Source organism: Cottoperca gobio, chromosome 21 (genome assembly GCF_900634415.1).
Source record: "Cottoperca gobio chromosome 21, fCotGob3.1, whole genome shotgun sequence".
NCBI classification, from domain to species: Eukaryota; Metazoa; Chordata; class Actinopteri; order Perciformes; family Bovichtidae; genus Cottoperca; species Cottoperca gobio.
The window spans coordinates 4,814,254-4,826,692 of record NC_041375.1 but is presented as its reverse complement, the minus strand read 5'-3'; the positions used below and the strand labels follow the sequence as shown (position 1 = coordinate 4,826,692).

Below are 12,439 nucleotides of genomic sequence, written 5' to 3'. Positions count from 1 at the left end.
ACTTGCTAAAGATCAGCATTTTAGCATTGTCATTGTGAGCATGTCAGCATGTAGCTCAAAGTACGAGGTGATCCTTATGTTCTCTGGTTCCTCATTGTAAATGATTGGTATGGGCTATCTTTGCAGTTCAAATTACAAACGTACGAAGGGAGATGGACGTTTTAAATTCAGTTTAAGTGGTAAAAAACAAGAGAACTAACAGTTGATTTCACCATATTCACCCAGGGAAACAAACATTGAACGTTTCACCTATTACTTATACTTACCATCAGTAGAGTCGCACAACTGTAGTTTTCTCCTCGCAGAAAGTGTGTCTTGAGATTTTTGGGGAACTATATAGCAGAGGTGTGGACTTGAGCCACAGGACTTGGACTAGAGTTAGGCTTTGAGTCACGCGTTTGATGACTTCAAACTCACTTGAACTTGAGCCTTTTGACTTGACAATACTTTATACCTTCCCCCAAGCCCATAGAGTCAAAATAATGTTATTTAAAAGTGTGCCACTAATCATTAATTTCACATTATTTCCTGAATCAACTTACTGTTAACGCTATTCAGTCCCAACAAGTCGACTCTTAATTCCCCAGATCCACTTTGTTTGAACCAATCAGACAGGCCTCCAATCAAGACGCAGGAGAGAACCATAAAGACTTAACGTTAGGTTAGGTTCCATGCCGTGTTTTGTTTGTGTACGAAAATGACATGGTGGTCAACAAACAACTAATTGCAGTATGCAAAACTTGAGGGTAGAAATTGGTGAAGAGCTCATTATGACTTGTTTAGGACTCAAAACTCAAAGTTTAGAACATGTGACTTGACTTGATACTTTCTTTTGACTTACAATACAATGACTTGGTCCCATCTCTGCTTTATGGTGGATACATTTACACACTTCAGACATTCAAACAAAATGACAGACACTAAATATAGTACACTATTGGGAGTGATTTCGGACACAGCCCTGTTTTTTTTATTCATTATAGGACTTCGCAAATCATATTTATGGTTGTCTTCCAAGCTAAAAAAAAAACTAAAACATATTCATCATGAAAAATGTGCACAGAATGTAGCTTGCAATGCTATCCAATTACAGGTTATGCTGAAAGCAGCAGAGCCCTATTCACACACATTCATCAGTCACAAAAGCATGCAAATATTCTCTTCTCATAATGCTGTATGAAAACATTTCTAAAGATAGCTTCTGTATTGCTTTCAGTGTATAGTGCAGCATGATGACTAAGATGTCAGATAATAGAGGCCAAGTCTTGTAGAACTTCTATTGTGCTGCTGAATGCCTGCAAACAGTACATGCCTCGTAAACCACGTGCATCATCACATTTAGGCACACACTAGAGGCCTACATGTTGAGTAAAAAGCAGTAGACATTTTAGGTCTTGTAGAGTATAGAATGTATTTTTTCTTAGGCTTTCAAGTAGACCTAACGTGTGTGCCTTTTGATATTTCAGTTCCAAGAGGAGACTCAAGTAAAAAAGGCTTTTCCTTGACATCTTTTCGTTTTCTATACTTTTTTATACAATAGAAATATCACCTAGTTAGACGAAGAATTGTCTCCAATGCACGACCAACGGTTTTGTAAAGAATTAGGCATTAGCACGCAGCACAACACTGCCGATGATGTTTTTATTTCAAAGTCAAACAGACAATTTCATGAAAATCTCTAAAACAGGAGCACCTTGTTATTGAGATATAATAAATGCATGTGCATCTGTAATTACACACACACACGTGAACACACCAGCAGATAACTTGATCAGATCTAAGACATAAATGTAAGAGGCTTCAGTATCATAATGAACAATCAACCTAGATTTGACTTTTGGCAGTTAACAGCTGGCTGACAACGTGATTGCATGCACCACGTGATGTTTAATTGGCTCTATCTGACAATTTTAAATCGCAGTGAGAAGACACTCAAAGCTTTTATGTAATCAGGTTCAACCTGTAGACATCAGTTCAGCAAAACTATATCAAAACATCCGTTTACAAACTCTCACACCACTTTATTCCAGCGTATGTTCATTACATTTTTTTAACATTACAGGTCATTTATCCAGAGCGACTTACAGTGAACTAACTACAGGGTGTGCCTACGTTAAGTGCCTTGCTCAGGGGAACAATGGTGGCAGCCCTGGTATTGAACTCACAACCATCTGGTGTACTGTTTGGAAGCCGTACCACTGTTTTTAGACCGTTTGACCAGCTTGAGCACTGGTCTAACTAAAACATTCTTCTTCTTCTTCTGCAGGCAGCACGGCACGACACAAAGCTGAAAGGCCAGTATGGTGGTGGCTGTCTGACCAATGTATAAACATTTAAATAAAAAAAACATTATCTTACTGGCCATATGACCCAACATAGTAGTTTATAGTTTCAGTAGTTAACTACACAAACCACTTGAATCACTATGCACATTTAAATGTAGTTAAACTACCAAGATACTGCAAAATGTAGTTACTGTCTTTTTTTTTTAATTCTTCGTTCACCGTGGAGGCATGTGAGGAAAAAAAAACACGAGGTTAGTAGTTGATATACAAATAATAATTTTGTAATCAAGTATATAATAATAAAGAGTAATGCAGCCAGTGTTTAAAGGAAACAATGACTATCATTTAAAACCACTCTCTCTAAGAATATCATATTATCAGCCACCCACATGTTATCACCCAATCCTAATTCTGTTTCTGTTGTATCATAATATGAACATTATCTCTATGAACGCAAAAATATGTTCACCCACCCTACGCCTGGTTTATTTCAGTCCGGTTCCTGTTTGAACTTTTCAACTTCCTTTTTTTTGTCCACTTTTGACTTCTCTGTCTTCTGTAAAGGGCTGTTCTCCCACAATCTCAATCAGGTAAATGTAACTTTTTTTATGTGTCACTTGCAGTTATATTTTTTAATATGATCCCCAAATAAAATGTTGTTAATCTCAACCAATCATTTGGTCAAAGTCAGGCATGACTCATCAATTTCCAAGCTGCATCCCGTTCATGTGTATTCAACTTTATTTCCAGTCTAAACAAAAACTTTGAGTCAAACAAAGTGTTTATGTAAAAGGGAGGCGCATTAGTGCTGATGATAAGAAATGAAACCAGGTCTGCCTGTCGTAGTGTTTAATGTTTAACCGCCCTGCTCTCGTAGGTGGGAGGAGGACGTTTGTGTGAGAGGAGTGTTGGCTAACACTTTGCTCAGACGGAGGTGAAACCACCCGACTCAGGACTAGAATGTGAGAGGACTCTCGTGGATCCCAGGTGATTGTCAGGAATGGGAGGAGATGGACCAGTCTTGGAACCACACACTGGAATGTTGGGGATACAGTAAGACACTGAATATTTAAAACCTAGTAGAAAGTACTGAAGAGTCCTCATATTTCCTACAGTGGAGTGTCACCTGCTGGGATTTGGAGTTTACCGCCCACGGGGATACTCTCCTTGAAGAATCGGAGATTACTTCCACACAAAAAACAAGTCTTCAGTGTAAGTTGCTCACTTCTGGATCTGGGCTCTAATCACAGAGACTGCGCCCAGCAGACCTGATAAGCTTCAGGATAAAATCAATACCTGTGAAATCTGAGCTCTCCGCTCCGTAACCATGAGTGAGGAAATCGAGATAACAGACGAGAAAGACTGGACTGAGCTTGAACCCAACTACCCCGTCAAAATCTTTCTGACAGTCTTTTACAGCCTCATCCTGGTGACGGGTATCGTGGGTAATTCGGTCACTATCAGAGTGACGCAAGTGCTGAAGCGTAACGGCTACCTGCAGAAGAATGTCACCGACCACATGGTCAGCCTGGCCTGCTCCGACTTGCTGGTGCTCCTCATCGGCATGCCGGTGGAACTCTACAGCGCTATCTGGTTCCCGTTCACGACCACAGAAGGGAATGCTTCCTGTAAGATCTACAACTTCCTGTTCGAGGCTTGCAGCTACGCCACCATCCTCAACGTGGCTACGCTTAGCTTTGAGCGCTACGTGGCTATCTGTCACCCATTTCGCTTCAAAGCCCTGGGTGGAAAACGCACCTCTTCCCTCATCACCTTTGCTTGGGTGGTGTCCGTGGTCGTGGCCCTGCCGTTGCTGGTCGCTACGGGAACGGAGGGACACATTCCCTTCCTGGGTGATACCCCCGTCCAGAATCTGACCTTCTGTACAAACCTGAGGGAGCGCTGGGTGATGTACAGGGTCAGCATCTTTGTGGCTTTTACTGTCTACATGGTCGTGTTGGTCTGCGTGGCCCTCATGTGCTGGGCCATGGTCCTCGTACTCCAGAAGCCTTTAGGATCCGGGGATGGCAGCATCAACGGAGCCCAAACGGAACCCAAGCACCAAAGTTCAAAGGTCAAGACAGCCAGGAAGCAGACCATCATTTTTCTTGGTAGGTTGTTGGTTTTTTTATTTCAAAAACTTTACACCTTGTTCTGCTGATTGTGTCTGATCAAAGAAAGTATTTTAGAGTTCTGTGTGTCTGTTTGCATTGTGCTTTACTGTCTGAGTTTTTGGGACATCCAAGGTCCACGTAGCAAGGGCGTGGGTTTTGTTCCAACATTGGGAGGGATGCAGTTACGATTTTCTGCACATTCAAAACATATCCCACAAATCTGCGTTCTCTGAGTCTCTGCATTTTCAAAGTACATGATATTTTGACAAAAAAAGTCACCATAATAAAGTCGTACTTTAATGAGAATAAAGTTATAATATTTTTAGAAATAATCTATCTCTCCTGTCTGCTGTGCAGAGTCGAGCATCAGCTACTGCTGCGGTACGGCAACACCATGTGGACAAACCACACACAGAACTGCAGTAATGGTAGAACTGGAAGTTATAATAAGTGTATTTATGATTATGATTACTTTTGCTATTGATTATTCTGGATGGAGGTGAGTGGCATAACAATAAAACGTTTGTATTATTATATTGGGGGGTCCGTGTTTACAGAAATTGTTATTTTTGGGCCACTATGCATGATGTGTGTGTGTGTGTGTGTGTGTGTGTGTGTGTGACGTTGATACATTGCCAGCGCTACCTGGGTTGTTGGAACGTGTCAGACAGCTGCTTCCTCTGATTACGCCAGCAGTGAACACATCACATCGACTCTGTGCTACAAGTGTATGTGAGAAACGCTGTGTTTCAAATGTTGTCACCATTCTCATGATTGAGTTCACACACTGACACACGTTGTTTAGGGAGTGCTCTTGGTCTGAAAGTGAAGATAAACCATCTTGTGATAGTAACTGTTGTTTGTTTGCAGAGGTGGAAGAACTATTCAGATCCTTTACTTATATAAAAGTAATAATAATAATTCATATTAATATAGCACATTTTCAAAGTGCTTTCAGGGTTAAAAGATTTACAGAATACCATTTTTTAAAATCAGTAACTTGTAAGCCACCGCTGTAAAAGTACAAATACTAATAATCTAAATGAATTTGTAAAGTAGCTATTACTCTAAAGCAGATAAATGTAGTGCAATAAAGAGTAAACGTAGAAGTAGAAAGTTTGCATGAAAAGAAAAGACTCAAGTTAAGTATAAAGTATAAAGTGCCTCTAATTGGTGGTACAGTACTTGAGTAAATGTACTTAGTTACATTCCACCGCTGCTTGTTTGTGTGTACATAGAGACATGTTCAGTCAAATGTGCTGTACAGGACTGAAGTTACTTATAATAGGATAGCATGGGTCATATTTTCAGTCATAAAGGTATTTCAGTCAGTCGGATTCAAACCGGGGCCTCAGGTGAGCTACCAGGGCGTTCACATTTCCTATTTTAAATAAGGAAACAGAAACAATTACTTAGTATCAAATAGAACAGAGAGAAACTTCACAAACAAGGACTCTCCTTCCAGCCAGTCAGGTATGAAATTAGAGCCAAAACTGGTAATAGTTGTCCAACAAAGATAAAGCAGTAAAACTGTAATAGGAAGATTTCCAGAGTAAACAGACTGTGAGCACTGAGTTGGACATCCTGAGGACATCAGCACCGTCTTGGTCAAATAGACATCAGCTAGCATTGGACATGAGAAGGGAGGGACTCAGAGATGCTGATATGCTCCACTGCAGACGGGCTGACATGAAAAGAGATCGGACATGCAGCAGACAAACTCCCAAAGTCCCTGAGTCATGCAGCAGAGCGGTCACAGAGAACGACCACATGAATAAACAGGACGCTGACAGGAAGAAGGACACAGGGACTACATCCAGGCACAGGAGGAGGAAGCTGTTCAAGATAAACTCTCTGTATCATGTCCAAATACACATTAGTCAAAACTGTTTCTTAGTAAAGGATTAAGAAAGGGAATTTATTTTTCCTCTTTAAAAAATAACATGTACGACCTGTAAACTAACAAATCAATATATTATATTAACAATTAATTAAATGACTATGTGTGATGTAAACGGTGTGTCTTGGTGGTCAGGAACAGCTCCAGATACATGCTAATGTTGCTCCTTCTCTGCTGGAGGTGTATCACTATACTCATTCACTATAACACCTTTACACCGCTTGTTCTGCTGCCCCCAAATCGACAAAAAAAAGGAAAATTCAAATAATGCAGCTTTAACTTAGCAGGAAACTGTATACAAGTAAGTAACAAAAGACATCAAAACCAGATTCAGTGAACTGCTGTGTGATCGTGTCTAATAAGCATCGCTCCAGATTCTTGTTCTGGAAGTTAAAAGAAAGTATGAAAATGGCTGTTAACACTATGACACAGTAAATTATCTTAAGTAGGTACATTTACGCACACAGGAATCTACCAGAGTTATCTTTTAATTATTTCCTTTCATTCAGAGTAAGATGCACAGCCAGTTTGAAGGACATTAGGAAATCAGCCTCTCCAATTCCAGAAAATAACATTTTCTAAAGAAAGCGCATGCTGAGACTCTGCTACCTGCAGCTTTGTGATACCGGTCTTCTACACCCCAGCTGTGAAATTGCAGTAAGCATAGTGCACAGAGGTCTATGATATAGGAGGGCACAAGCACAAGCAGGAAGTATACATAAATATTACATATAAAAGTCACATTTCCTTGTTCTGGTAAAATAAAAAGTACTTCACTGAACAGATGAGGGATTTTGGTGTTAAATATGATCTCAATGTAATTGTCAGATATTTTCACCAAACACTGGACCCCAAGCACAGTGTAACACACACACACACACACACACACACACACACACACACACACACACACACACACACACACAACACACACACACACACACACACACTGATGATGTCATGTGGGTCAGTCAAACACAGAGTTCACCAAACACTCACAGCTACACTACGTGAGTCTGAATCACAGCATTGGAATTCATCGTGTACTTTTACAGCTCAGTCTCACATTTTCCGGGAATGGATTTTATAACCCGACTAGTTCCTGGTGGAGTTGCAAGGTCAATGAATCACATAGTTGTATGTGATTATTACTTTTGTTTTGTGTTTCTTTCTATAAATACTTAAATATCAAAACTCTAAAGCCCAGATGACAGTGGCAGATGTTTGTTTGACCAGCTCCCTGGTTGGGAGTTACTGTATGTGAAGATACTGTGTGATGTGAAAGAGTTATGTGCATGCTGGTTATCTGAAAACAACTGAAAGTTAGTTATTGTAGTTTGACTGCTGATTTGGCCCGCTTATCAACAAGGTCAACAAGCTGGCTCACAAAAGCATATTTAAGTACTTTAAAACCCTTAATTTTTCGGGCCGGGGTTGGGCCCAGTGGTCTCAATTTTGAGGGCCTAGTGTCAAACCAGGCAGCAACCTCCAGGTCTGAAAAGTGAAGCTAAAGTGGAAGTTCCTTAAAACAGCATTCTCTCTAATGTCCAGCAGGGGGTGACTTCACTGGTTGCAAAAAGAAGTCCAGCTGTACAGAAGTCTATGAGAAAATGACCCGACTTCTCATAGTGGCGTTTCACATCACCACTGTTAATGAGCACCACGGTCTCTGAGCATATGAGACGCTGGTGTTGTGCTCCAGTGGGAAGGATGAACATGAATGAGTCCATTCTGGGTTGAAAGCTCTGTTGACTTTTCTCTTCTTGGAGAGCGCCATGAGTAGTTATTGTTCTCTCCCTGTCTGCCGCTCACTCGTCTCTTCGTCAGTGTTTCTCTTCCTTTCTCCGTCTTCTCTCCCTGTATCTCTAACTCGTCTTTCCGTCTGTCACTCGCCTCTCATCTGTCTGTATTCAGAGTCGCCGGTTGGAATGCACAGATTTGATTGGCTGAGTAGCATCACGTGGGATGGCTTAACTCGCATGTAATTGGTCTGTGAGTTTCCTGAACCGCTAAACCAGTGCCGTAAAAACGAGAAAAGCTGCGCCGGTTAAAATAGAAAATCCCTCAATAATTGATTGATTATAGGTCCGGGTCCGGACAGGTCGGCGTCTGGGTCCGGACCCGGACCGCGGTCCGCCTGTTAGTGACCCCTGGTTTACAGTGTTGAGGAGTTAGCACTGTGACTGTTATTAAGCTAAAGTCCTCAGGACAGCCATGAATCGGTAGCACTGAGAGTCACTGAGACATTTAATCAGCCTCACAGCATCCTGTAGAAGAAAACCCAATGATGGATACAGGCTGACTTTCTGCTAACTCCTCTGCCATTTATCTTTTAAGACTGACACATCTGCTCATCTAGCTTAACACTAAAGGCTGTTTCTTCTTCATATACAAAGTGTTCAGTGAGTGAGCAGTATATTCCACACAGACTGATGCTAGTTTTCAGTTTTTCCCTGAGTACGGGACTGCGGCATTCCATTCGTGCTGATTCGATTACCAGCCAATCGTTCACCCTCACCAGTCTAATTATGTATTAAGTGTTGGACAGTATGTGAATCAAATTGAGTTTCTGTGCTCTGATGACCTCAGATGGATGTGGAAGGAGGGGTCAGCTGCATTACAACCAATGCATAAAATGAGCTTTTATCCATTAGTCACAATCCCTGCGCAGCTTAACGGCCTGATGGAACATAATTGTTTCTGTCCTGCTGTAGGGATGTCATTTCTGAACGTGTTACACGTATTCACATGGACTGGTCTTAACGGATGAGAAGAGTGACAGGATTATGAACATTATGATGCTGTGTGACTATGGTGGTGAGGATGGAAACGAGGAGGAGGGGCGGTTAGTTATGATGATGATGATGATGATGATGATGTGAGGGAGGATGAAGATGGTGACAGATGACATGATTAGCAGAAAGAGATGCAGGAACAAGGAGGGAAAAAAAGATGATGACAATTGATGGTATTTATGGTAGAGATGATGCAGATAAGTAAGAAGATGATAATTATAAAAATAAAGAACGTTGTCAGTCAATGAGTGCAGAGAAGCACCATGAGAATAAGCTCTTGCTACAGTGTACAACACAAGCAGCGTTAGCTACAACACTTGTAAATAGTACTTTACTTACAGATTCATTAAAGCTGCACTAGTCAATATTTGTATACCAACAATAGATCAAATGACGGTTGTGTCAAACCTGTAGAAAATAGAGATGTTATGACTACTGTGAAAGTATCAAAATTGCTCCATCCACTGAGAAATGTATTCAGAAACTTTAAATGAGCCGTCAGCACTGCTGTAAGGTTGTGAATTCACTGAGGGTAGAAAGTACTGCTACAGTGCCGTTACATTCCCCGGCTGCAATGACGGTGCAGAGACGCAGATAGCTCAGATGTGGGAGAAACACTGACCAATCAGAGCAGACCAAACTTTTTCAGGAGGGGGCCAAAAGAGACAGGCGCTAAAACGGAGCGTTGGATACAGAGGGTGAATACAGGTATTATGTAAACAGTAAAGCATGTAAATATGTTTTAGTAGAAACCCAAAATACAAGTATGAACCTGAAAATGAGCATAATATGTCCCCTTTAAAATATGTACCGTAGGATAGAGTTTCAATGCAAGACTTTTTTATCATTTGGTGGTGTATTAAAATGTATAATTTCACCTGTTAGTCTCTGAGCCAGATATTTTAATGCATTGATAAGTGTTGGACAGGCAGCCCTTTGTCCAGGTGGTGTTTTAATTTTGTGATAAAGTGGCAGCCTGTACTATTTCCACATCCTCCTTTAACTTGTCATGAGGAGTACTACGCAGTTGTAAAAGGCCTTCTGTGGCTCAGCTGCTTTATCAAGTCTGAGACGATGATCCTGATGGTGTCATCAGGCGGCTTTGGCTTGAGGACTACATTTACTTTAAATGTCAAGCTGCGTTACAAACTTGGTTTGTAGTGTGAGTTTTAAAAGATGTTGGATTTACCAGGCAGGGAGGGTTTCACAAAGAGATGCTGTTGTGTTGCATCATGGTGAACTCTCAACCTCTGCTGTATCAATTGTGATGATTTGTTTTACATCTGTATCTTAAAAGTCCTCCAGCAGTTTGTAATGCTAAATCACTGGAATACCTCTGAACATGCTAGTGCCTTTCAAGTTAGCTGCCGAAAGTCATTGCATTCACATACGTCCCAAATTGACGCTTTCCAAGTAAAGGAGGAAGGGACTGCATGAAGGATCGCACTCTATGAATGCCTGCAAATTCAGTTTTATTTTTGAATCATCTCTGGTTATTGTAGTGGGAATACAAATGTGCTCAATTTGCCAAATAAATGCCTAATGCAAGCTGTATTTTAGCCTGAGAATTCAATAATCACAGTTATGAGGGGAAATTAACATGCTATTCCCCAAACAGGAAGCTGGACCTAATGAAACTTTCAATGGATGAAAATGTTTATTGAAAGAAACAGAAATTGAGTTTGATTGAATGGAAATATTCCCTCAATAACAGAAAGTAATGTGTTTGTTATTGTGTTTAACTGTATGAGCTGAAAGTAAAACTGAGCAAAACACAATAACATGGGGACTTTTCCAAAATGGTGTTTGTTTCAAAGGCTGATTGTAAGTGTGAAAGACTGGGGCCAAACACTTCTGGACTGTCTTGTGGCTCAAATGGCTGGCAGCAATGTGCTGGGTTCAAAAAGAGGCAACCTATCCTAATCCTAATCCTTTTCATTAGAAATAATGTGGTCTTAAATTACCATTGCAGACTGATGCTAGTTCTTGAAGAGACTTGTACCAAGTTTTAACAGTGGACACACTGTGGACTAAACACACTTCAGACTCATTACGTGGTCCTGTTAGCCTTCAGCTAAAGACATGTCATAGAAGTTGGTAGTTGCCCGTATAGGTTGTCTGTGCAAGCAGCTTATTATATATATATATATATATATATAGTTTTGTTGTTAGATGGCAGCTTCTAGTGGCCGTAGTAATTTTGACGGGAAGTCAGGTGTAGTATTTTAAAGAACGACAAAGTCGGGAAGAGGTCGGGGTTAATGGACTTTCACACAGAAGACCAGAGTGTCTCGTGTGAAACCAGAAGTCAATACGTTGAGTTATTAATAAAGTATGTAATTATGGTAGTACGTAACCGTTCGTACGTACGTATGTGTCACGTTCTATGTCCCATACATTTCCGTCCCATACTTCCTTTAACCCAAACCAAGTTATCCGTTGCTTACCAAGTCGTTTTTTGTTTTACAATATTAAATAGAACAGTCATGTGATCAACGGTCGAGCTCATTAACTGACTGTCGATGGTTAACGACTTAACACTCTCTGACTGACGTTTTGTCCTCATCTCAGAGCACGATAGCTGTGAACGTTTTGTCAATGATCTTATTCATTGTTTTACCTCAACAAACCTCAAAGCCTCGTGTTTTTTGTGCTGCACGTTTTAGCCCTTTTACTTCAAATCATATATAAGACACATCACAGCTACCCATTTTGCAAAGAGTTTTACATATAAAATCTTTACAGTATGTATTATGATATTATAATTTGTGGTAAAATGTTAAAATTATCATTTTTCTTTTGTCTAAGGAGCTAAAGTTGAAGCTGAAGTCTGGTCCTTTAAATACTGTGCTGTAAAAAATCAAGTATAATATAATATAATACTCGGCAGGAGCTTGAATCAGCTGCGAGGAATGAAAAAGAACAGAGAAAAAATGTATATTATATGAGAACAACATTATTTTCTCATCTTCAAGGTCTTTCCAGCCAATTGGATAAATAAGTCTACTCTGCATAAGTCTTGTGTTCAGAAATACTGCAGTGATATTGAGGAAAAAGTTAAACACAAATGTTTCTGGGAACAGAGGAAAGGGAAATTGACTGGATCTACCTACTCCAAAAAGTAACTTGCTACCATATATACAATATAAATATGTATTAACGCTTCTAGCTGTGCTGTTTATTTGAAATGATTGCTGTTTTTAGCTCATTGTAGTGGAAGGTCCCACCCTTCAAGAATACGACCACAGTTGTCAACAGAGATGAGGTGATTTGGAGTTTTGGTTTGTTTTAGTTTTCAGCACATAATCCTTTATTAGGATTAAACTAATTCCATAATACCATAGT

General features: G+C 40.3%; 1 protein-coding gene across 1 annotated transcript in view; it reads left to right on the top strand.

Moving 5' to 3' along the window:
* Positions 1 to 3,245: 3,245 nt before the first annotated feature.
* gpr39 (G protein-coupled receptor 39) overlaps positions 3,246 to 12,439 on the top strand; it is a 39,134-nt gene continuing 29,940 nt past the window's right edge. The window contains 2 exon segments of the mRNA XM_029459735.1: positions 3,246 to 3,272; positions 3,401 to 4,396. Of these exon segments, the coding sequence (XP_029315595.1) occupies positions 3,613 to 4,396 (784 nt within the window). The 5' untranslated portion in view covers positions 3,246 to 3,272; positions 3,401 to 3,612.